The 26,484-nt window shown below is 38.8% G+C and overlaps 1 protein-coding gene across 4 annotated transcripts; it reads left to right on the top strand.

Annotated features, from left to right (window-relative positions):
* The first annotated feature begins 99 nt into the window (after positions 1–99).
* RWDD4 (RWD domain containing 4) lies at positions 100–25,604 on the top strand. 4 transcript variants are annotated; one of them, XR_005829214.1, is made up of 12 exons: positions 106–272; positions 608–688; positions 3,162–3,271; positions 3,382–3,526; positions 4,370–4,484; positions 5,453–5,502; positions 5,670–5,672; positions 9,055–11,945; positions 12,902–13,099; positions 13,682–16,246; positions 17,657–17,857; positions 25,508–25,604. XR_005829214.1 is itself a non-coding variant. In XM_040602533.1 (8 exons), the coding sequence occupies exons 1-8, from the start codon at positions 249–251 to the stop codon at positions 6,502–6,504; spliced, it is 603 nt and encodes a 200-aa protein (XP_040458467.1). In that variant the 5' UTR covers positions 103–248; the 3' UTR covers positions 6,505–6,752. The 4 variants fall into 4 exon arrangements, 3 of the variants coding, with proteins under 3 accessions (XP_040458664.1, XP_040458467.1, XP_040458525.1); XM_040602533.1 differs by lacking the exons at positions 9,055–11,945; positions 12,902–13,099; positions 13,682–16,246; positions 17,657–17,857; positions 25,508–25,604 and adding an exon at positions 6,430–6,752 and having other exon boundaries at positions 103–272; XM_040602591.1 differs by lacking the exons at positions 9,055–11,945; positions 12,902–13,099; positions 13,682–16,246; positions 17,657–17,857; positions 25,508–25,604 and adding an exon at positions 6,780–7,786 and having other exon boundaries at positions 110–272.
* Positions 25,605–26,484: the final 880 nt, after the last annotated feature.

The following is a 26,484-nucleotide window of genomic DNA, read 5'->3' as shown; positions in this document are numbered from 1 at the left end:
ATGGGAAGACAGGGAGGGGGTGACGAGGGGAAGAGGCGACCAATAACAGCGAGCGGCCGGGTGACCCGTGCTGCCCTCAGGGGAGGTGTGTCCGTCGGGCGGGGCCGCTCGGGCCTCCCCGTGCGACAGCGGCTGGGCCGCGCCGCGCCGCGCCAGCCAGGCCCGCCCAGCCCCGGCGGCGGGGAGGGGGAGGGGGAGGGGGACGGGGACGGAGAGCTCCGCGCGCTGCCTCCCCCGCAGCGCGCGCCATGGCGGCCAACGAGGACCAGGAGGTGAGTCCTGGGCCCTGCTCGCGCGGGGGGGGGGGGGGAGGCCGTGAGGCGCCGCTGCCTGAGGGAGAAGCGGACCCAGCGGGCTCCCCCGCAGCGGGCCCGGGGCCGGCAGGGAGCCTCCGTGTGGGGAGCGGGGCCTCGGAGGGGAGGCGGCCCGGGGGCGGGGGGCGGGAGGGAAGAACCGGCCGCTTGGGCGAGCGAGGAGGCGGGGGGAGGGGGGCGGTCAGAGGAGGGCGGGAAACCGGCGGGGCCGTGCCCCTTCGCAAACCCTCCGCGGCTGGGGGCGAGCTCCCTGTGCTGGGATCGGTAACCCCCGTCCCTGCTCTTGGCCACAGATGGAGCTGGAAGCGCTGCGCTCAATCTACGAGGGAGATCTGTGCTTCAGGGAGCTTAGCCCCGTTTCCTTCCAGTACAGGGTAAGGCAAGGCGAAGGGCTGCGAGTCGCTGCAGTGCAGGCTTCGCCTGGAAGTTACTCTGCTGTCTTCTAGTTGACGTACCAGGGTTTTCCTAAAACAAATGGGTGTTTGACGTGCAGTAAAAGCTAGATCCTTAGGCCGTTGTTTCAGGATCTTTGGTACGATGCTGCTCGACAGCACGATGCTTCACGTTTAGGCATCTGCCTCCCAGTGTGGGTTTATTATCCTCTTAGCTAGACATCCTACTTACAGGTCTGTGTACTGCACAACTAGAACTGTCAAGCTGGCTGAAGGAGCCAGCCTGCTGAGAAATACTTAAACTATCTGGTCAGAAATGTCACTTACAGAGATGTTTATATGTAGAGCTTTCAACCTTCCTTATTGCTCAGTTACAAGGTTCTAGTCTCTTGTGCAGAGGTAGTTGACATGCCTTGTCAACCTGCTAAAGAGAAAATCCACAAAATGTGCGCCGATATGGACAGGAGAGACTTACAGGGAGTGCTGAGCTCGAAGTATGTAATTAGATTCTGGCATGAAATTCTTGCCAGCCTTCCTGAATTTTAAGACCTGGAAGTTCAGAGCATGGACTGAGACAGATCTTCGGACAGCCAAAGAACTTTGCTGATGAAAATTTAGACACCCATGGGACAGAAGGGAGACTTCTTAAAATGCCATATGGCTGTAGTGGGGAGGAAGCATCTAAAATCAGCTTTTTGCGATTTTTCAAATAACTTCAGAATAACATCAGTAATTGTAATGAGGCATAGGCCAATTTAATTAATAGCACTTGAATCCCATCCATGTAAGTGCAGCCTTCCTTCACTGATCGGAGCATTCTTAGTAAATTTAAGTGAATGTGACATGCCTACAAGTCTACAGTGTATCATTCTACATTTTACTAGCTTTGGTCATTGCTGATTTTTATAAGGCAAAAAATAATTGTCAAAAGTTAGGGTAACTCAATTTAAGTACTGTAAAACTTAGTGTCAGATAAAGGCAATAATAAATCATTCCCATGAAGAAGAATTTGTATTATGAGAAGGCGTAATGCAGGTAAGTGCATGAGAAGGTAGAAAGAATTCGTATGCCACTTCGCTAAGCCTCGTGTCTCTCACGTCTCACATACAGAACACAGCTGTTTTGTGATCAGCGTACTATGAAATTGAGATCAAACAAAGATTTTTCAAATACTGAGGAAATGTAGCAGCAGCTTTTAAAGTGAGGCTACCCAATTTTTAAGGTTGCACTGACAAGGAGGAGCACGGTCACGTAGCTTTCTGTATGGATTTGCCTAGAGTGCAGGCAGTGCTTTCCTGAGAGAACTCGGCACCACCAGTTCTCCTCTTGGTAGCAGGGGGAAGTGGAATGCAACACTGTAGACGACATCTTGAAAAATGTTGCAGATTCTGTTGCACCTCTGAAACAGATGCTTCTCAATGTCAGTGAGTCCACTCTGCTGAAAAAGACACTGTAAATAAAAAAGCACCAACTTTTTTTCTTTTTTTCTTTTATTTTTCCTTTTCTAATTTTGAAGTACAGTAGCTTTACCATCATTAGAACTTTTCTTCTGGCTACACTTCATTCCACGTAATTTGATGAATCCCGATTATAACTATTCTGAAATGAGGGAAATGTGAGAGAATTTTCAGGTGGTTCTAGAATACAGATTTAACCAGCTTTGTTGTGCTAGTCTTCCAAATCCTTGTGGGTGGGAAACAGTTATTTCTGTTTAGGTATTACCAAAGGCATACTGTACATATTGGTTTTAATTTTTTAAAAAAATATTTGGGTTTTGTTTATTTTAACATAATTACAAGGACTTTATATGTAATTGGGGTTCACTGAATTGATGTGCATGATCATTTATATTAAAATCTGCCTTTTTTAAATCTTACGATTTTTTTATACTGTCCCATGCTACTGACTTCTTAAATCTTTTACTACTCGTGCTTACTTATAGTGAAATAAAATATCTGTAGGGCTGACACATAAATATTGAAATTCTTATGTTATTTTGCTATCTTAGGTCACTGGTTTATCATCATCTTTATTTCAACACTGTCTTGTGTTTTGTTTTCATATTGCTCTGAGCATGGTTGGGGGGGGGGGGGGAAGAAGCCTTCACCTTTTCTCTTCTCATATATGGTTGTATAATATTTGGCTTGTAGGTGCTACAAAGTAGCTTTTAAAACCAAGCAATTAAAAAAAATCCAAAACCATAAAGACAGCTTTGAATGTTTCTGCTGCTTTTCCTAGGGTGGAAACTGCAGGGTAGAGGTTAATATTGATGTGAGAAATGTAATACTTTTTCTAGATAACAGCTTTATTTTCTAATGGATAATTTTATGAAAATAGTTGTTATCTTCAGGAGTCTGGATAGTCTTAAAGAAGTGAAAGACTTGCATATTGGCATTGTAATCCTTGATAAGTGACTGGAAACTGTTGATTTGTAAAGTTTTTCTTTTCACTTCAGATAGGTGAAAGTGGAGATCCCAAAGCCTTTCTAATAGAAGTTTCTTGGCCAGAAACATATCCACAAACAGCACCAGTCATATCGATGGATGCGTTCTTCAACAACACAATGTAAGCACTTACGACAGCTTCGCTCCCTAGCCTCGTATGTGTTGGCTTTTCAGTTAACAAGCTTTTCTTCATCTGTCTAGATTATAGTTGAGTTTTATGATTTCTTTTAGATCTTCAGCTATTAAGCAAAGTATATTGGATAAGTTAATGGTAGAAGTTGAAGCGAATCTTGGAACTGCTATGACATACACACTTTTTGAATATGCCAAAGATAATAAAGAGGTGTTCATGGAAAATCAGCCTGTAAACACTGTGGTAAGTAGATAGAACCATAGAATATCTCAAGTTGGAAGGCAACCGGTAAGGATCATTGAGTCCAATTCCCTGCTTGATAAATTCAGATTTTAATCTCTTGCTTTTATAACTGAAAAAAAAATTATTACAACTCTAAATACTTCATAGCTCTGTCTTTATGTTGTTAATGCGTATATTGGGTATACACATGTTAGTAGCTAAACAGTGACACACAGAGCATAATGCCACAATGCTCTGCGGTCGTAGTTGTTACATTTAATTGTTATTTTGCTGTTATACCAAAATGTTGGTGGGCTACATTCTGTCCCACTGAATAACATAAAAGTTGAGACTTGGAGCAGAAGCAAAACTAATGAGAACTGAAACAGATTAAAGACATCTGGGGGTTGTGGGGGGTGGCAAATTACTGCAACCTTGCTGGGATGCAATGGATTGCATAAGTGCACCTCCAGGGTCTTGAATGAGTCAGGCTGGGTCTCTGTGGCTTCTTGTTGTGTAAGGAAGTTATTGGCCATTGTGGTGCTGCAATTTGCCAAATTTGGAATGGTTTCCATGTTTGGTAAGTCTGAATCCCTTCTGACTAAATCACACTCTGTGATTAAGTTTAAAAAGTGTTAAGAGGTGCCCTTTGCAACTCTGAAAGGGAATAATCCCAGTCTCCAACACATGCTGTTTTAAAACTACAGTCATGACTATATGTTGATTAAAAGCTGAAGACTGCTTGGCAGCATTGCTTCTTTCTGACAGTCAGGATACTTCAGTATGTCGGGTTCAGTAATCACACAGAGAGGTGTCTGTGAAACTAATATGCAAAATATTAACAACCATTTTTATCCTTGTCAGACTTCAGTAAGCAATAGTATTGCAACTGGAACTCCTGATGCACCAGCAAGTAAGAAAAAAGATAAAAAGGAGCAGTTATCCAAAACCCAGAAACGAAAACTAGCTGATAAAACAGGTTTGTGTTTTGTTTGAGCAGTGTGAGAATCCAGATTTTATCGCAGTGACATCTTGCTGGAGTCAGAATCCGTGGTCATTTGGTTATAAGATTAACCACTTTAAGTCTGTGGTCTCTGTTTTGCTTGTTTTAAATGAGTTATTCTTCCCTGAGATGTTAGTTCTGGTCAAAGCAACTTTCTATAGAGTATGGATTTCAAGATGTCATTGCTTTTGTTTTATTTTTTTATTTCAGTTTGTAACAAAAGTGAAATTTTAAAAAAACACTTGTGGGAGGAGAACATTTGGAACTTCCAAAAAGTCACTTTCAGCAAAAGACATGGATTGTTGATGAACCCTCGTAAATAATTCACGTTATTAAATACTTTCATTTAGAAATTACATATTTGGTTTGGAACTGAAAATAAAACATTTAATTTAGTTTGTATCCTCAAAATCGAGGTGCTTCTGCAAATACTTTATGCTTGCAATGAAATGGTAGGGTTTTGATTGAAAAGCATTCGATATTTTAGCTGATCCTACTGATGACTTTTATGTGTTCAACCTTAATTTTTAATAATGATCTGGGTAATGCTATCCTATTGCAGCAATAAGTTGTACCCTGTGATAGTCATTTTGGCATATCATTCACCTAACCGAATGTATCATTGGCAGATTAAATCTTGTATGTATGAAGGAAAAGATGTGCAAAATTCTGTTCTCGGACAGAGTGCATTGTTGCTGGTCAGCCCAGCTTGTGTTTTAGTTGCCCTCTAAATTAAATGTCAGATGGACTGAGCTGGTTTTATTTCAACAGAATTATTTTGAAGAACAAGAGGTGTTTAAGACATTAATATCTGGTTTTGTCGTCATGGCTTTGTAGTGGAAAAAATAAGGTTTTGAATCATTAGATTTGTGTGTTGATTTTAGAAGAAAGGTAAAGATCCCCCTTAGCATGTGTGTTGAAAACAAAACTTTCTTATTCTGCAGATAACAAAGGGGAGCTTCCACGAGGATGGAACTGGGTAGACGTAATTAAGGTAACAGGACTGTATTATATGCGGTATTATGAAATTCCTGCATATGTACATTAAAAATAATTTGTACTTATATCTGAAGAAAACTAATCTGATGTTTTTTCTTGGTTTTCTTCCTAACTTTGTTTGGATTTGACTGTGGTGACTGATTCATTTCTGTGTGCATCTAGCATGTAAGTATTTTCAAGTTACCTTTTTTTTTTAATGTTGAAAAGATTTGCAAGAAATAGTATGAAACGTTGCTCATTTGGGATTCGTATTTACATATTTCTCAAATGCTTAGTGTGGAGTACTAGAGTCAGACTTTGATTCCTCTTTGTTGGTTTCCTCTTTTTTATTTATTGAGCAATTAAATTTTCGTTTTATGATGAGAGGGCTTTGCTAGCTAAATGCACTGCAAATATTCTGTCTTCGTATGGCAACGTGACGTAAAATAAAGTTAGGGGTGCTGCCATGTTCTGGAGGGCAATGGATGAGTAAGCAGAAAAAGGGAGCTATCCCAAGTGGGAGCTCCTACAAGCCAGATCATTCTTGGTCACAGCTCCTCCAGTGAATAATTATTTTCTGCTTGCTCCCTCAGCATTGATTTCTTCCACCCTCTTGTCTTTTCTGATTCAGTGGAAATTAGTATAGCTGCTTGACGATTTTGAAAGGGAACTGTTTTATTTTATGCAACTATGAGTAATTTTTGGTGTAAGATTAGCACCATTTCCAATTGTTAAATAAGAGCAAGTAAATTATGATGGTGGGTTTTGGCAGAGTCCTTCTGAGTTAAAAGTGGCTATTTGTAGTGGATGTCTTTTATTCCAGACAGATTTCGCAATCACGTGCACTACATTTAGTAATTATAAATTTAGTTTTAAAAAGTGAGAAATAGTAAGTTAATGCCTCATTTTGTATTGTGTAAATTTCTATATGGAATTCTCTCAGAGATCTGTGAAGATAACTTTTTCCATTCTTCATCTTTTTTATTTTGGAGAGCTGGTGACAGAGTCTTCAGATTAAATAGAAATGGTACCCTGAAGTTTTTCTGGGGAGTGGGGGTGGTGTTTTTTTTAAAATCAACTTCCACGTTCAGGAAATAAGTTCATTTAGTGTTTAAGCTTAAGAAATAATTTTTGATGCTTTTCAGTCTCCTGGTACAGTAGTGCAATCAGTCTGTTTTATTAATTAAGTATACATATGCTCTATGTAAGATGGAGATAATGTTGTTCTTGTTTCCTAATAAATGGAATGGCAGTCTAAACTTTGAATACTTTCTTTTTGTGTCTCTTTTATAGTTAAGCAAAACTGGTTCTAAAGATGATGAATAAAGGACTTTGGTACAAGGAAACTCCACCTTTTAATACAGTGCAATTTTGGGTCACCATCTTTCTCTTAAATAACTTTCCTATTTGTTGAAGTAAACATTTTATAAAGCTCGATTTCCTAACTCACAAACCTAGTCACACAAGTTTATCTAGAGACTATGTGGTCTTCTTTGGAAAAATAAACCAACAAATTTGCCTTAAATGAAGGTTAGAATGTGACAAAGGATATAGAGAGCCAATGTGGTGAAGTGAATAGTGCTGTGTGCAGCGTTTATTAATTTATATTTTGCTCTGTAGTAGAATCCTGTTATAGTGAACCCAGTGATACTGTAAACATTTCCCGATGTTCTTATTCCAATTGAAGAAAAAAGCACTATAACAGTGATTGGTCACTTGACAGCATAATTCATCACAATAAATTATTCCATGGAAACAAGACCTTTGTCATTTGTTTAATATGAATGTAGAAGAACATAAAAATTGTTACATTGCAATACAGACTAGAGCTTGTGGTCCCGTTTTCACTAGTTACTGGCTGAAATAGTAAATACTAGGGAAAGCAAGGCCAAACATTCTAGTCTGCTCAAAAATGAGTGGTTGTAGCAGGAGTGTCTTCTTTATTCTCTGCGATATCCGTTAAGTCTTTCTCCAGTGTACATATTTGCAGAAGGTCGGATGTCTGAGGGGAGGGAGAAGTGCTTTCTTGCACGTGTCTCAATGAGTGTTGGGATTTTGTAGCTCTTTCATTGGAGAAAAGGGCATTCCTTGGAGGGGCTTGCTGAGTGAGTGGTGGGAGAGTGGAAGTCAGCACTCTGCCAGATGTGTTGGGAGAACTTTTTTTTCCCCTAATCTGCTCTCTTGTATCAGAAAGAGAAGTCAATCTTTACTATATGAACAGTTACTGAATACAAGATGCCTTAATGTCCTTTATTTTGGTTTGTTTTGAGATGAACTTTAATAAATGCCTATTTATCTGCTGTGGTATGTGTTTATTTTTGTAAAATTTTGTATTGCCTACTGCACTTCCGGGCCAAGTTTGAACTTGCAAAGGATTTTCTATTACAAAGAAAGCATTCTTAAAAATGGGTGGAAGAATTCTATCTTCCCTCTTGGTATATGTTGATGTGTTTTTCAGGGTAGCTGTGTTTGTTATTAACGTGAGGGTCAGTCATCCCCCCAAGAGTCACAGGAGAATATCGATTACCTTGAGTACACGCAGCAAGTCCGGTGTCTCCTGGCAGGAGTGCACTCACTGCACACGCTAGGCACAGCGTTTGGTGAGGGGGAGAGGTGAGGTGAGAGGCACAGGCTGTGGATGCTGTGATCGGTGGTGCTGAGAGCCTTTGTAGCCCGTACAGGATAGCTCCTGTGGCTGTCGTATCAGGACTTCAGTTGATGGAGTGGAAGTGTTTATGCTGCTGCCTGTGTCAAGAGAACTTATATGCAACATACTTAATAATTATACATAATTGTATTTATTTCTGTTTTAGCAAGGGAGGATACACTAAATGTATTGCAAAATTACTGCTTGTCTTCACATATATATATGTATTTTAAAATACATTAAAAAAATGTTGCACGAAATGTGACTGCAGGTGAAGAAAAAAGGTTGACTTTGTTCGTTGTTTTCACTCTTCTGAAGATATTGTGAAGAGATCTGAAAGAAATACAGTCTGTACTGCTGTCATCCACCAAGAAGCTGTAGATTTCACTGCAACACTTGGGTTAAAATCAAGAATTGTATGTGCTTCTTCAATAAGGAAAATACTATTAATTCTTAAAGAATTGTTAATTTTAGAAAGTCATGATTTCTTCTGGAACTCACATTTAGTAAAAGCTGGTAAAGTACACAAGGAAGGACTTTTTCCAAATGATTCAGTGTTGCCTTTGACATAAATGGGAGGCTCATGGCTGCAATCTGAGCAAGAGTGCCTAGCAGGGAGTGAGTAACACTGCGGGGAGAAGTTACTCTGGTAGTAACATGGTGAGCCTGTAACAGGGAAGGTCATTTAGCTTTAGTCTCTGCCAGCATCAGAATGGGCAGCACTATCTTCTATTCACAATGTCTCCAAGGGACATCGACTTGTCTTCCCTAGTATCCTTGGTGTATAAATCAAGTTGCCATGACAATTTGTCTGAATAGATTAGTTAGGGAGGGACAAATAAGAACCACATCTCTTGCTTTTTTAGTATTACTGTGTGTGATGGCTAACTTGTTAACTTTGTGAAATGCCTGATTTTTCAGCTCCTCGTCTGCCTGTAAATCACATGCTCTTGTGAAGATATCCAAGCAGTCTCCTCTGGTTCTGTTAGTAATCATGCGCTTGTTTGGAAGTCTACTTTCAAGGGAAATACTTTGCATTGGGAAATTTTGTATCAGTTCTTTGCTCCTGCATAAATTTTGAAAGGTAATTTGTGTCATTAAACCATTTTCTTGTATGATGTGATGCTTGGAACAGGGTCGTTTCAAGAATCTACATGATATTATGGAGAGGCCTGAGCACTGACAGCAGAGGGGAGGGAAAATGTAATAATACTTATCAAGAAAGGCCCAGCTGTAAACAGAGATCATGACTATCGAGGGAATTCTAAACACTGTTGAAAAATACACCACCACTGCTGCCACCATTTTTTGAGTAAGCACCCATTGGCAGTGGAAAAACGGTGGTTTAAGCTTTATTTCAGTAAGTCTCTCGAATGTAGGACTACACTGCCTATTTAAATTAATTGATTTTGCAGTAGAGCTTCAGTTGGCCTGAGAAGACAAGTGTCAATACTAGTAACAGTAAAGTAAAAGTAGCAAGTGTCCAAAATACAGGATGATTAAAAAGGAATTTGTCAGTTTAAAATTTTTCTATACTGCATGGATACTAATTGCCTGACTGAAGAACTAGTTGAAAGGGCTTTTTTTAAAAATAGTTCTTTTCTGGAGTGTTTTTGCTGTAAACATTTGGAAAATCTTACCTGATCAAGCATAGCTTACTTTTTTCTCCTTTTGAAATTTGTCTCTTCGCTGGGACAAATTTTATGCAGAAAATTGAGGTGGCAATACCAATGCTTAAATGGAATACAGATTTTTTAACTGAAATTGTTCTCTTCAGCCTTTTAGTACATATTTGAATTGGTTCATATTCCTAATGCCTTTGAAAGTTAATTAATTTTAAGCTATGCATTTTTATTTCTTTCGAAACTTTTCTCGGTGGGCTATCATTCTATGGTTTGTTTGCCTGCTGTTAAGGGAGCCAGGAGTCTCTCTCCCCACCCCCTGCCTTTTTTTCCCCCTCTGTCAGTCCTTGTGGTGCCCTGGAGCACATCACTAGGCTGTGGACTTTCCAGCCTCAACTTACAGGAGCTAGTAGCGTAGGATGTATAGAGTTTTTGCTGTAAAATTATTTGGTCTCTCTAAAACACTCTGAAGAGTGACCTTTTCTCAAAAATCTGTCCAGCTTTTTTTGTTGTTGATATGGGTATTTGAAGACTGCGCCAAAAAGAAAAAAAAAACATGGCAGGGGCACAAGAACTGTCACTATTGCCTTGGTATTTTATACCTTATTTCAGATGAAACTTCAAAGTAGTCTTTAGTTGTATTTGCATGAGGTTAAAGACAATTTCATTCAGTGCTGTTAGTACCAAGACCAAAGATGCCCGGTTACACTGTATGTACCGAATCTCAGGGAATAATGCGGAGTGCTTTTAAGCAGTTTGAGTGGTGACAGCTGTGATAATCGGGAGCGTGTACCCAGTATATTCTGCTCACCCTGCTGGTCAGCCTGGCACAGCTGACACTGAAATAAAGCTGCTCATGTCTGCAGTACTGCTGCAACTGGTTGTATGTGGGGTGGATAGATAAAGTGTGCCCAGCTGATGAGCGATAAGGTTTTGGTGAATAAAAGAACAGTAGGAAAAAGCCAGAAGTTCTACATATAGGACCTTCGATAGAAGTGCAAATGTAGGGAGACTATACTCCTTTCATCTCGGGCAGTACAAGTGGTTTGGGGTTATACTGTGAACTTCGTGCTGTGAAAATCATTGAACTGGTCTGAACCAGAAACCATTCCCCTTTGGAAATTGTTTCCTCCAACTATGTTTTGTGGCTTACGGTGTGGCACCCTATGCACTCGTAGTTAACAGCAGAATGAAGATGGTAAGAAATGTTCATTCAGCAGAGAAAATGCCAGAAGTATGAGAATTCTGGGTGAATTGGAGGAGGAAATGGAGGGGGAAAAGCAGCCTCACACGCAAAACTAAAAGAGCATAGGGGATGAATTTTCATTGCTGCAAGACAATACAACAAACCAAAAGCTAAGCTTATGGCTGCGGAGCTGTAAATTGTGGCATGAGGTTGGGTTATGGTAAAAGACTAGGACTGTAGATTTTCTTTCTGTCACTGTCACCTATTCTTTCACCAACATGGAATTGGCCTCATCTCAGAATGGGGCTGCTCTGTGGTTGTGAAAACTTCTGTTTGTCTGGCTGTTGTACCTCACGTTACTCTCTTTCTGAGCCCACGGAAGCAACCTCTGTAAGTTTGGCGTACTCTCAGAAAAAAGCTAAGACAAAACATATTGACTAGGCACTGGAAAATCATGTTAGAATATTTCATGTGGATGAAAGAAAGAATTAACTTTCTCTTCTCTTTCCTTTATTCAGAGCAAATTGAGGAGTGACTCCAAATGGCTGAATTACACAAGACATAGGAGAATCTATATCCAGACACCAGTGTCCTATGTCAGAGTACAAGTTTGTCCATCTAGTATAAAGTTTTACATAGCTATCCCTTGCGGCTTGTGTTTCCTACAGTAGTATGTGTTTTAAGTATTCATGTTTACAATACGGCAGAAATTTGAAAACTTACTGTGATTACCTACTGCATATTGGTTATGTTGTGAGATGAGCAATGAGAGAGAAAGTCGAATCGTAACTGCACAGCCTTAGTGCAGAGGAATGGGGTTGCGTGGGTGTCTCTGAGGGCATGATTTCTTCTGCAGTATCTTCATTACTGGTAACATTTGGAAGATATCATTCAAGAAAAGATAATCTTTTCCTTCTCAAACCATTATCTGTTACAGTGTCACTAAAAGATGATAAACATAGTCTTGTATGGACTCTTCAAAGCAGGATCTTACTTTAAATCAAGTAAGTGTTTCTGTCAGTAGAGCATTTTATGATTTTCTGCAGGAAAAACAAGCAAGCATGAAAAAAGCATTACTGTCTAAAGACCTGCTGTCTCCACCATGGGGAACCATTTGATCTGTACTTACAGGGAAAACTGTGGTTCAATTGACCTTGAAGAGAGTTTTTATAATAGTACAGGGAAAATGTACAACAGCAGCCTGTTGATAAAAAGTACATAGCCTCTATAGACCTTTACGAAATTTGCACAGCATTATCAGTTTTACGTTTTTCTCTGATGTTCAGCACTAGAGTATTACCATGTTTTAGTTAACTGGCATATAGCATGATTATGATTATGATTCTCCCCCCCATAACATATGTCTTTAGATGATAGAAGTACAGGATGTAGTATAGAAATTTATTTCCTAGGTTAAAATAGTGCTAAAGTTACAAATCCACTCAAAGGAAGGAAATCAATCTCACTGAGAAGTAAGGATGTGCCAAAATTAAAGCTGCCTATCTTATGTTTATATGAAAATGAATGCATGGAAAGATTTACTTTCTGTGACTACATGCATTTTGGGTTTTGTTAGTGGGGTTTATTTCCCCCTGGTAGTTACCAAGCAGATGCTTAGTGTTTTGCTTCCTAGTGTCTCTATAAGTAGGAAAGCAGTACAAAAACTTGAGTTTTAATATGCTCCTAAGTCTGAAAAGAGAAGTTTTCACTTTGCAAAAGTAAATAAAGTAGCAGAACTGTCCCTGGAACAAAATGGACATTTGAAGCAGGATGACAAGGTATAGAGTCAAATGAATTTGCTGTAATAAAACTGACTGGATCTGAGTGGCTCTAGTGCCTGTTTCAGAGTCTGTCTCCATGCAGTGGCCCTGTGACCTAAATGCTTATGGATAATTTTAGGTTGACTATATAGCTACAGTCCATGTGATTAAGCATTGCTTTCAATAAATTTTTGTTACAGAAGTCAGTGCAGATTCTAATGCGTTGTTAGTGGGCTCTAGTTCTATCCCTCTTCATTTGATGGAAGGAGAGGACATATACCGCTTACTTCTATGGGACCAAAGAAATCCAAATGAATGCTGTCAACGAAGGCTGCCTGGAGTTGGTTAACAGGCATTACAATCGGTCTGAAAGTGTTAAAAAGGTGAAGTTCTACAAGGTAAATGTGGTGGCTTATATGAATGCAGATCAACTATTTTTGTCTATTCCTTTCTTGGTTAACTTGCTTATTGTGATGTTTAAAATGCTTTGAGTCCAAGCATATACGCTAGCTGGCATGTGTATGTGTCAAGTAACTGTTCAGTCAGATGAATGCAAGAGTAGTTACCTTGTCTTTCCTTATTTCATGGCATGATGAGAGTTCTCTAACTCTTTTCGTGGTGCGTACCTACAGATAATATCCCTCCCCTGGTTTTCTTCCCAGCATGGGCAAAAAGTGGTACTCAGCATCACTGTGTTTCTTCCACAGCTTTTATATAGAAAGGTATATTGGATGGGGGAGGAAGAAAAGAAAAAAAAAAAACAAACCCAAAACTACTGACTGGTACCAAAGCCACACATTTGGAACTAATTAAGATAATTTGTGTCACATTGCATATAATATACAAGCTGCAATATGTCTTCCTCCTGATTTATTTTCTCCTGTTTTAAATGTATATACATGAGACCTCTACTACGATTTCTGACTGTAAAGACAGGGCACAATCTCTTTGTGATCATCACAGTAATCTTTGTTTTACAGACAGATCTCTGATAATCTGTTATGAACTCAAAGGAAGCAGGAGTGGTCAGTGTCTTGTGGGATCAAGAAATGGGGAAGAAACATATTCTATGAGGAGACACATGCTAGATATGAAAAGCAAACACTGAGCTTCTTTGGATATCTGTTCAGGAGAGAAGGTGAAAGAAGTATGGAAGAGGTGAAAGAAGGAGGGAGGAACAGCTTGAGGTCTGGACCCTTAAGAACATGGCTGGTTACTCTTCTAAAAAATACAGTTGATAAACATACATTGTTTCTCCACATGTTAAAGCATCTTTAAAGTATTTTAAAAGATGATAAAATATTTTTGAAGATTTTAATGATAAATCATTGAGGGGAGGAAAGAACGTCACCGAAAGAGTTATACACAGGAGTGAATCTGGAAATTCTGATTTGAAACTGTGAGATTCTTGTATACCAAGCAAATGCAATTTGCACTATGTGAAGGGATGGAGACAACTCTAAAATCTAGCTTCATCTTTCCTGCCAGATTCTGAGTAGTGCAGTATTTTGAGTGTTGCAAGCTCACAATTTTATCTGCTGGAAGGAAGGGTAGTGCACCAAATTTTATTTAGATGTACATTTTGCACATGCAAATTTGGTTCATTGGTATTTAAAGCTCCAATTAAAGTGTGTGTCTTGTGAGCAGAGCAGTTAAAATGTGATTTGCCATGCTTGTGCATATATGCACAATCTTAGTAAGGTGCATCATTACATCATATCACTTAATTTACAGATCTACAGAGTATATCCTCTGTAAGAACATCTGTCTTAATTGAGAAATATTTATCCTGTGATTCATTCAAAGCTTTGGTTGCCATCAAATGCAGCAAAATAATCGAAACTGTAATCTTTTTTTTTTTTTTATTACAACAACCTGATCACATTATGCTTATTTGTGCTAGAATCAGAGGCAGAAAGACTTGCATTAATGGAAGAATCCTACCCTTAATTACACAATTACCGTAAAGAAAGAAGCTGTAGCCCCGTCTGACAGGCCTGAGGTGAGGGCTTCCAGGTGGTGCCAGGAGTGATCACCACAGTGTTTTACTATGCTTGGAAATGTTGAAGAAGTGTCAAGAGATGAGACATCAAACACTTGTTGTAAGGTTTTCAGGATCTTTTTATTTAATTTTGCAATTCGATGGAATTGATATTTTTAGGGTACAACAAGTGTATTACTGATTTTATTACATAAAGAAAGGGCATATTGTAAACCTAGAATGCAAAAGAAGAAGCGATAGTGAAGCAAATTCTTGACTGATACACACTATAAGAAACCTGTTAGGTTGGCTTCTGTGCTGTGGTTAAATCAGGGTTGTATTTGTCTCCTTGTGCATGTATTCTTTTTCTCATTGCTTTCAGGTTTTGTTGGGTAAAAGTCTGCTGATCCTGTCATCCCAGGAATATTTTGAAAGAAAAAACTTAGAATTAATTAAAGGTATAATTGGAAGAATGAAACTACCTGAAATAATGCAAAAGCAGAAAATGTAGTGTATTGCATCTCACGGGGAATCAAAAGAGACAGTTCTGACTGAAAAAGCAATGCAGACGGATGACAATCAGGCAGGTGTTACTCAACACTTTTTTTGGAACTGGCACATCATCAAAAGAAAAGTATAACTGGAATTCACTCTAACAGAGAATCAGTCTCAAACATTTCAGATGAGCAGGATCTGTTTGATGTGTCATCTTCATTCCTCAAGCATAAATCTGCCATTGAATGTGACAAAGAACTGCAGCTTCTTAACCAGTGATACAGACAGGATGAAAATGTTTCAGGTATTTACAGACCGCAGCCTACCAGGTTCGTGTGGAGTTCCTTCTGTTCAGAAGTTATTTGGTAAAGGAATAAACATGGTTTTCCTTCCAGTCTGTTAAAGAGATGAATTTATTTCTCACTAATCTGAAAGTGGTTCACTTCTTTAATCACTGGAAATTCTATGACTAAGCACTTGCATGAAAGAAATACTAAGTCTGAAGAGTTTCCTTCAACATTCATTCTATACATTCAAATGAATAGTATATTTATTTAAATGAGCAGCAGTGCTCTTCTCATTATAAGTGCAGCATTAGAAGGTATCATCTGAAGGAAGATTTCCGCTGAATCTTTATTAATGATGCTGGTAATACTATCATCAATAGGCATATGAGATTTTATCCCCATCTTAGAGATGGAGTAACTGAGCCCAGCTGAGATATACAGTTACTAAAGCAGAGGTATAAGTAAAGACTCCAGCCTGTATCTGTCCATCTGCCAAACTGTGCAGCAAATTGGTAGGCTAGAGCTGCACCTACCTGCAGTAATGGTGTTCTTTTATCATGCTTTATGATTAGAGCAGCTTCTTAATTTTCCAGTATGTTCTCACAGCTTGTCTTTTACTCATCTCAATAGCACATTTTACAGGGATATTTTCAGCAGTGATCCTGCACAGAGGCAGCAAGCTAAGAGCAAATGGCTGAGCTTTTCCCAGAAACTACGTAAGATATTTCAAAAGTATGCTCCGATTGCTCTCGGGGAGGAAGCATCCACTGAGCTTGAAACAGGTGAGACTAGAAACCCAAACCGAAGAGAAGGGCACTCAGCTGGAATGATCAGCAATACATTATTTCCTAAAAGAAGGAGTTTCAGTAATAAAATTAGTTTCAATAATAAAAATCAAAATAATAACAGTGAAAATAATATTAGTTTCAGTAATAAAATAAGTTAAAGGAGTTAGAGACATCACCAGTTTTGGTACTCCTCAGCATCTTGCGGTAGGACAAGCAGTACTTAAGTAAGTGTGTTACTGCTGTAATAAATATGTAAAATAGACAGAACTTCAAAGACATTACTTCTCAGTAACCCTAAATGCCTTTTCCTGTTCAATGTACTGGTTAGTCCACTCAAACACATGTAACCTCCTCCTACATCTACAGGCAACTCTTCAGGCTCTACTAGAGGAGCAAAAAGCCTGGAGTTTGGCCAAAAAAAATAAACCACATGCTGTGAAGTTCTGTTTAACTGTAGAGAATAAAATGACTACTGCAGAATAAGCTTAATAATGCAATAACAATTTAACACACATTTCATGTGCTTTTTTACAATTTTTTAAAAAATTGTTTTTCTGGTTTTCATATGAAGAACAAAGGAGAATCAAATGTTTTCTCAGAGGTTCAAAGTGGTTGTGCATCAGAACTAAGAAAGTCATTTAGTAGTACTTTCTGCCAGCCGTTCCACAGTACAATTAACAGTTAAATCATTTAGAGAGATTATAAAGCTATTAGCCTTCAATCCACCAAAGTAAGTTGCTCCTCCTGGAATATATTTGGGGTTATTTATGTATTTGAAGACTACCCCTGTTGGTTACCGGTTAATCTGAGTTAAATCGGTTTAGTTCTTAATCAGTCCTCGTGGCAATTTCCCCATTAATCAAAGCGGTTTGCTGATGTTCTTGGCCTGCCCTCCACTTTGTTGATGCCTTTCCCTACCCTAGTGTTTTATAAGTAAACTGCAAGTTCATATGCCAGAGCCACACTTGGTCACAAATTATTGATGCCCTGTTCCATAAAAAGAACAAATATTTGAGTTTAGCACCTGGAATGACACAGGTCTTTTCTTGTGTCCATAATAATGTTGTGATGTAGATATTTCCACGCTCTTTCGATTTCACTCTTTCACAGCATGATTATTTTGTAACTTTTCTCCATTACTTAACATGTTTTCCTGTTCTTTTACCCTGCCCAGACCAGTTAATTAAATTCCAACCAATACTTTGTTTTATCTGAGTTTGTTACAACTTTTGTTTCACAGCTTTATAGAAGGGTCTGTGTTGCTGCAAGCATACCAAGATCTTTACTGCCATCCTCATGTGTGCTGTTCTCTTCCAGCATAATCTCTTCTTAGATTATTTTGATAGTAACTTTTAAAAGATGGAGTTGAGAAGTGAAACATTTTTTCTCTCTCAAATCTTGTAGCAAGAGGTTGATGGAGGATTAAAGATTCAGGGCTCTCCAGAAGATCACTGTTACAGCTTCAAGAGGAAGACCTGTGACTTAGAATACAACCTGTCAAGCAAGCAGTCTTCAAAATGTTTTGACATTCACCTGGTGAAAACAGAAGTTAATGAAAAGAACTGCGAAGCACATCAGAATATCACAGAAAGCATCCACGCGTAGGTATGCCAACCATTGCTTTATTCACCTTTGCCCTGAATGCTGGGAATTTCTTTTCATCATATTCTAGAGCTATAGACAGGGAAAACCTGAAAATCACAGTATTTTTTGTCTTGTCTTGAGTGTAACTGTATTTTTAAAGATGTGTCCTAAATCTGCAGTAATTTTATACTCCCAAGTCAGGTGCCCTCACTCTTTCTTTAAATACCTTCTCCAAGTTCCCTTCTTTCAGCTGTTTTCCCACTTCGGTGTTTATTCTGGTGTTCTTTATCTCTCTCCCTTAATAGGCTGCAATCTTCTAGGACTTCCTGAAGACTAGTCTTCAGTTTGTTTTGCCTGTTACTCAGCTCTCAGTATTCAGGAAAAACTATACAGAGGAGACTCCATGTCACTTTAAATCCCTAGAGAAGCATGCTGAGAAAGCTGACGGGTTGTTCTTAATTTGCCCTGGATACCCAGCTTCATCAGCAACCCATCAGAAATGGTGGGATTGGTGTGGAATTAAGGCAGTGTGAATCGAGAATCAAAATCTTATCAGAAGTTGTTAATTTGTTTAATTAAAATCTGCATCTTCTCATTTGTTGCTATTAATTCTCTGAGTTAGTAACAATCTCAGCTGTGTCTTGCAAATCTGAAGAAGCCAATGAAAATGTTAGGTATGGCCTAGAATAGCTCTTTTTCTCTTGTGTCTTGCAAATCTGAAGAAGCCAATGAAAATGTTAGGTATGGCCTAGAATAGCTCTTTTTCTCTTAACTGTAAAATGAGATCTGAGTGGACTCATTCAGCACTGGGGTTTTGGTGATGCTTTTCCATTACATGAACTCACAGCCAAAACACTGTATTAAGCTGTTGAGAAAAGAAAACCAAAACCACGAGACACGATGTATCTATTTTTGGCTTTACTTTATCTTAATTCTTCCTTCAATCCTAACTTAGATCACCTTTCTTGTCTGTGGGTGCATGCTCCTGGCTTTACAAGTTTATAAAAAAGAAAGTACATTACTGAGCACAAACCTGCTCTGTTTTCTGCCTACCTGGTCCCCTTTAGATCCCCTTTATCTCCTCTTTTGCATCTCAATGAAATGGGTTTGGCCATTGCTTGTCTTATCCTTCAGCATACTCAAAGCATGCGTGAAGGAATGTTATTTTATTTTCTCGTTGCAAACCTAAAATTGTCAGATAGCAGTGGTAATGCACCAGCTATCCTCTAGGCTTGTTAGAAATTAATTTAGTATGACTTGTGCAGAAAGAAATACTTAGCAGTGTAGTGGTTATAATGCAGACGTTACTTTTTTGTAGCTTATCACTGGTTGCTTTCCAGTATGTTTTGATTCAACTAGTTTCCAAGCTTGACGGGTTTATTCTATTTAGCTTCATCACACCAGTATCTATAAGGAAAATGTAAGCTAAGGCAAAGATGCAATTGAATCCATCAACAGCAGATCCCGTTCCTTCTACCTTGAATGCCTAGGCAATGATTTCCAGAAAATTTGCATCACTCAGTTCCACTGGTCTGCTCTTGATGAGGACCTTATCTGAGGGAAAGTAACAAAGATCAGAAGATGTAGGAGCTGCAGACAAAAGGCTGTGGTTTAAGTACTCTGAAAGGTTATAGTGAAAAAATCCTGTTGCACTTATTGAGTCTGAAAATAGTCTTGAGACTGAAAAAACATGGACAATTTACCAATGGTGTGAAGTGAGATGTTTCTAGTCAGATGACAGCCAGCACACTGCTTACCACGTGAGGATAAAGTTTACAATGTATTTTCATTTTATTAATAGAAGAACTGAAGAATGATTAGAAAATCAGCTTGGTAGGTTTGAGGATGACTAAATTTTGCCTTTCTTATTAATTTTTACATTCCTTTGTCTCCATGTGACACTTAATATAAGTATGTATATATTTTTTTTGTTTGCAACTATACACATCTATTGGGTTGTAAGCTAAATGTCATATTAGAGACCGTACTAGAGACTTTGACCTCTGTCTTTGAACATGATCAGAGTTAACTAGATCAGGTGAAGAAAATGTCATATTTTAGTGTGTACTTACGAAGGGCCTGTCTCTGCAGTTTTACAAAGAATTTGTAGATAGGGCAGCTGTTTTAAGAACAGTTTGTGTATTAGGTAGCTTTCATGTGTGCTTCTAATGTCGTTATGAAATCATGGTGTTTGGGGTTGGTGTTCATGGGTCAGAAAGAGTTACTTGTTTACTTGTAAGACTGCTGGTAGGTTTGTAAATAAAGGAAAAGGAACAGGTGTTTAACAAAGGCTTTCTCTCTTTCTGTTTACCTAGAATGATCAATTCCAAGTTTTTCCTCAGAAATGCTACGTAACAGGAAGAAAAGGGGAATGTTTACAACAGGGATGAGGAAATTCAGGTGCAGGTTCGGCAGGGTCAGGCTCTGTGAGTTCAGCAGCAAACTGCTGTTTATTTTATTTTAATTGGCACAAAGCCAAGCGGAACATGGTATGCTGAGAAAACTTGGAATATCTCACCTGTCTGTAAAAACCAATGAGGTTTTTTTCCTTTTGAGAGCAGCTGTTTGCTTTTTTTCCCCCCGCCCCTTGCTCTCCCTCGCCCCAAAATAGGTTCAAAAAAATATGTGTGATTCATCTTAACAACACCCCACCAGTTTATTACAGGAGTCCTCCCTATGATCCTAAGAAGGGATGCCGCTTTCAGTGCTGCAGGAGCAAAGAAAGATCCTCCAAAGCTGTAGCTGGTCTGGTGTAGAAGAATGATGTCTTGATATAAAATCTGACCATATGCGTGGTCTGCAGCTTGGGAGTTGAAAACTAAGGATTTTCTGTGCCACCTCAGCGTACTGCCACCGTTCACCCTCTCTTACCCCAGCTTGTCTCAGTATTTCAAGGAAAGACAAAACACCTCTCTCTCAAGTATATCTACTCTCAAATATAACTTGTCTCAAATATTTCTAATATATGTCTATGTACACAAATACATCAGTACCTGAAAGGAGTCAATTACATATATGAGGGGAGGAGCAGGCTCTCTCCTGTGCTCTGCAGACGAATGCCAGAAGTGTGAGATTTGTTTATATCTGTTGTCTTAGCACAGGGCTATGAGTGCTGTTAAGCAGGTTGATACAAATCCGGTTAGTGCCCAGTCCATGACATACAAGCAGGAGGATTCATAAATTTACGGATTAATTAGCCAGCAGAGGCCACATGGAGGATCCAGTCCTACATATCTACAAACAAGTAAGTCAGTACTGTATATGACTTGCTTGTAAGCCCCTCACCCCATAAAAACCTTGTGTAAGTTAATGTAAGATGCAAACATATGAAGCAGCATAAGGGGGGAGGGAACTAATTAAAATAATTCTAGGCGAGGTTTCTAGAGTATTCCATCCGTTGCTGAGAATTCCAATTAAAACTACATATCTAGTGAAGAACTTCTGATATCAGACTCTTATTTGTACCTGACAGTTGGATGGTTTCCTTTTTAAAAGGAGGAAAATATTAATTAGAAAGAAATGTCTTTTATAAATTCTACAGTTTTCTTTCAGAATGAAAACTGTGATGAAAAATACGTGCCTGCAGCTTAGTTATCGTAGATTCATAGAATACTTGTGATTGGAAGGGACCTTTAAAGGCCATCTAGTCCAACCCCTCCGCAATGAGCAGGGACATCTTCAACTCAATCACGTTGCTCAGAGCCCCATCCAAACTGACCTTGAACGTTCCCAGGGATGGGGCATCTGCCACCTCTCTGGGCAACCTCTGCCAGTGTTTCACCACCCTCGTTGTAAAAAATTTCTTCCTTGTACCTAGTCTGAATCTACTGTCTTTTAGTTCAAAACCATTACCCCTTGTCCTATCGCAACAGGCTCTGCTAAAAGCCTGTCCCCATCTTTCTTATAAGCCCCCTTTAAGTATCGAAAGGCTGCAGTAAGGTCTCCCTGGAGCCTTCTCTTCTCCAGGATGAACAGCCACGACTCTCCTAGCATGTCTTCACAGGAGAGGTGTTCCAGCCCTCTGATCATTCCTGTGGCACTCCTCTGGACCTGCTCCAACAGGTCCATGTCTTTCCTGTGCTGAGGACTCCAGAACTGGACTCAGTGCTCCAGGTGGGGTCTCACCAGCGTGGAGTAGAGGGGTAGAATCACCTCCCTCTGCCTGCTGGCCACGCTTCTTTTGATTCAGCCCAGGGTATGGTCGGCCTTCTGGGCTGTGAGCGCACATTGCTGGCTCATGTCCAGCTTTTTGTCCACCAAGTTGTCTTTAAATATGATGTAACTCCATAAGCAATCTAATGAATAGACTATACAGTTGTTTAAGTCGGCCCTATGCCTGAACAATATGGACTTGGTCCACTGGAAAACATGCACTCGTGTGACCATTCTTACCCCAAATGTTCTCACGCTCGATTACTGTTTCCAACAAAACAATTGTCAGTATGTGTTTCAGATCAACAAGTAAGGTTCCAAAAGAAAAAAAAAATCAATTTATTTCAATAATAATAATAAAAAATATTTCAATATTATTCTCACATCTCAGGGATGTGAGAGTTATGATTTGATTTATTGTACCACTGGTGATTAATTCTATGATGCTCTGATTCTAAGTTGCAGCTTAAAGCTCTGATCTCAGTTATAATCATTACTCAGCTGGTGTATTTCTGTATACTTTAAGAAAAATGTGGCAACCTGCATGTTGTTTTGTTTCGTGGTGGTTACCTTTACCAGTAGTTGCAGTTCTCTCTGGAGTGTGCATTACCCACCAGAGGGAGCTGAAGCCAAAAACTGTCCGATTTTCATAGAATCATAGATCATTTAAGTTGGAAAAGACCAGTAAGATCATTGGGTCCAACCATTAACCTAACACTACTAGTCCAGCACTAAACCATGTCGCTAAGCGCCACATCTACAGGTCTTTTAAATACATTCAGGGATGCTGACTCAACTGCTTCCCTGGGCAGCCCGTTCCAATGCTTAATGACCCTTCCAGGGAATAAATTTTTCCTAATAACCAATCTAAACCTCCTCTGGCGCAACGTGAGTTGGCCTTTCAATTCTGTGGGGTTTCCCTGGTGAAAGTCCACTCTTACATTTCACAGGGCTTTGGATTTGGGCATCTATCCTCAGGTTAACTTGGGAGCAGATGGGAACCAGGCAGGAAATCAGTGCTAAAATACGACCTCTTTTGGGACATTACTTCGGTGTCAAAGCAAGCAAAGCAAAGCCCTGTGATGTACATATTGTTCTTTGTGTTTTATGTATGCTGTTCTTTATAACATGAATAAGGACACCAAAGTTGTATAAAAGAGAAATAACTTTGAGAGTAAAAGAATTATGCCTGAGAAAAATTAGGCCAGGTAGAAGCAAGGGTGAATAGGTTATCTGTGCCTTGAAAAGGAAATCTCTCAAAATTCCTGACTACAAACAGGCTGGAGGTTATTTCTGCCATATTATTAAACTGACATTTTGTTTATCAGTAAATAAATTGGCTGAAAAAGGATAGAAGGTGTAGCTCATGCGTATTATGTGTGTTGATTTTGTTCAGCACAGGAATACATGTCAAGTGTCTAAAATGTTTATTTTGACTGAGAATTTTGGAACTAAATGTTTAAGTGTTTTCAAACTTACATATCTTCATTTTTCCTTAAAAATCACAGTACTCTGACATACTCGTTTATCCCAATTCATGATGATATACTGAAGAATGTTCTGACTTTTTTTACTCAGACAATTTTTAATCCAGCTCAAGTGCTGTGGTTTCTTAAATATATATTGATAGAAGCTCGTTAAAATTCAAGCCATTTTTTAAATTTATCAAGGTATATTTTCATTATTACATGTAAAAACTCCAGGCCTCTAAAATGATTTAAAATTGACTCTTAGTGCTATGGTGGACAGGTTAGAAGCCTGAAAAGTCCCATGAAAAGCAATTTAAAAAAAAAATCTTGAGAATGTTGATATAGCTGATTTATTTATCAATAAACATGAAGGATTAACACACACAACTCCTTGCCTTGGGTGTGCCAATACTGACATGGGCAATGAACAGGGAACTCTTTGTTGTTTGGTTTTTTTTGTTATGGTAATCAGTTAGTCAAGGTGAGAGGAGTTTTCTTGTTCTTGGTTTTCTTGCTGCTTATTAAATCGTAAGATCAATTTGTATTTCATTATTAGTAAAAATCTTCATTTGACCTAGAAGGCCTTCTGGACAAATGAGCTTCTTCCCATGTGTTTCCTTCTGCACTTGGAATAAGTCATCCACAGAAAAATAAGTAGATGTTGAGACATGGAGATTAACAGCTGAAAGGTGGCAAGAAATACCTTTCTGAGTGATAGTGGACCATATGAACATAAACAATGTTTAGGAATAGGTAGAGTTGACGTCTTTGTACTACAAAAGGCAGGGAAGCTCACACAGTTAATTATAGCTGAGCAATCATATACAAAGCTGGTCCTTATTCCCTCTAAGATGCTTGCTACTTGTTTGAGGCATTTGTAATTTTCAGTGCTGTGGCATCCTTTGACTTCTGCAATACCATTAGTCTATTGGTCATTAAGAATTAAGGCCGATGGGAGACACTCAAACTTCCCTAGGTAGTAGTCAAATTTGCTTTCTATGCCCCAACTGTGGGGAAACAGCCTGTTAGACCTCCTATGGGATTTTTTTTCAAATTCAAAACCTTGTAATACAAAAATGACAACAGTCACATCAAATAACCTCAATTTCAGCTCAGATTTCTGTTGACAGTATTTTGTCATGTCCTTCAAGGGAAGGTGCAAGACAGTTTGTATCACATTGCTGTCTAATGGACTTTGCTTTATGGCTTCCTCAGTTAGAAGTTGCCTTATATAGGTGGAACATGAGATTTTAATAGTTTTTTTTAATGTCTGGATCCTATCTAACTTACAAAGGGCTCATTATCCATATTCCAGCATTTCAGAGAGGACAACTTTTTTATTTATTTTGCTGTCAATTTAGTTAAATAATGGCATAACTTGTCAGAATTTTTAATAGGCATTTTCCAACATTTCAATGAAAATGAATCTGTCAAATGCAGTAAATGAAAAGAGAAATGTAACAACTTCAAAATGATTAGCAAAAGACTCATGAATTTGTAAACCGAAACAAACCTTAAATGATTCAGTTTACAATTATACCTTCTCAGCAGTGGCTGTTGGATAAATTACAGTGCTCTATGACACTTTGAATGCATATGCTAGGATTTTCTTAATTAAAGAAAATAGAGGGGGAGAAAACCTTACAACTTTTTTGGAAGAGGAGATACATTACAATTTCTTTCAGATGCAGTTAACTAGCTATAAAATGACCCTTCACTTCTCTTTTTTAGTTTTCTTGAATTACTTTTTACACTCCTCATAATTATTTTTGACAGCTTTTTAGTTCTGTCTCTGCACTTCATTCCTGATGTCATTTCAATCTTTGTTTCAGTTGTCTCTGTTGTTTGTGTTTATTTTTCTGACTTGCTTTGTGTGGGGGTAACACTTTCATTTTCCCTGTTTTCACATTTGATTTCCCTTCCCTCAAAATTTTATTGCCTCATACTTCGTGCTGAAGTCAGGAAAGGGAAAGGAACGTATGCCAGCTGCATACTCAGGAAGTCTTACTTAGCTCTATGTCTGAACCTACGCTTATTTTTATTATTTCAGGGTTTTGATTATGCCAGTTGCTGCATGAAATACACATTTCTTCAGCAGATACTCCTTTACACAGGGATTGCTCCAAACTTACATCAAGAATTTCAGTGTAAGATTATATTCTATGTGCTCATAGAGTAATAAGAAGTATTTTTCACCAGTGAGAATTTAGGGTTAAAAAATTCCTCTTGATAACTCAACTGAATGTCAGCCTTCCATCATTACATTTTTGTGAAGATCAGGTCTGTTAATAATTTCTTTATATTTACTCCATTGTTATATATTTGATGTATTGTCATTATATGATGCAAATCCAAATGTTATAAGGGATTAATCCTAAGGGTTCATTTTGCAGGCATGAATTCCCTCATCCTTTCAACAACCTGCTATAACTTCTACTAACAAACTGCTGCTCAAGTACTTCTTTCAAACATAAGTTGAAGGGCATTCTTTCCTGGTTTGATAACACCAGTCCAGCATGCAGCTTTACGCAATGTTTGTCGAGGTTGTCATACTGGAATTTCTGAGAAGAAGATTTATGCCAGTGAAATGCAGGAGTGTTCTCCCAGTTGGTGTCTTACTCCCAGTATCAGCTGGGAGTTCGTTATCCATCTTTGCTCTGTGTAAATATTGCAGCCATGTAAAAAAATGATAGGTTTTCTAAGGGTGACTAGTCCCCTTCTATAGCATGTAATGGTAGGGAAGGATAGTCATCATTACTTAGTATGTTTGACAGGATTTGAATGGTAAGGCTTAGGAGAAGTCCAGTGTCTGGCACTCACATTAATTTGCTTTTCAAATGGCACTGGCAATATCCTGTATCAAAACCAGAAATAGTTTCTAAAGGCAAATCCAGCTGCAAGGAGTTGAGACAAGTGTTAGAAAGAAAACTGATGAAAGAAGAAGGAAGCAATAGGCCATACATAAAATAGATGATAAAGTGCATCATCCAAAGTCAGTCCCCTATTTTATCACTGGTATGTCTGAAG

Source organism: Falco naumanni, chromosome 1 (assembly GCF_017639655.2).
Source record: "Falco naumanni isolate bFalNau1 chromosome 1, bFalNau1.pat, whole genome shotgun sequence".
NCBI classification, from domain to species: domain Eukaryota; kingdom Metazoa; phylum Chordata; class Aves; order Falconiformes; family Falconidae; genus Falco; species Falco naumanni.
Note: the sequence above shows the minus strand (reverse complement) of the source record. Positions and strands in the feature narration are given on the sequence as shown.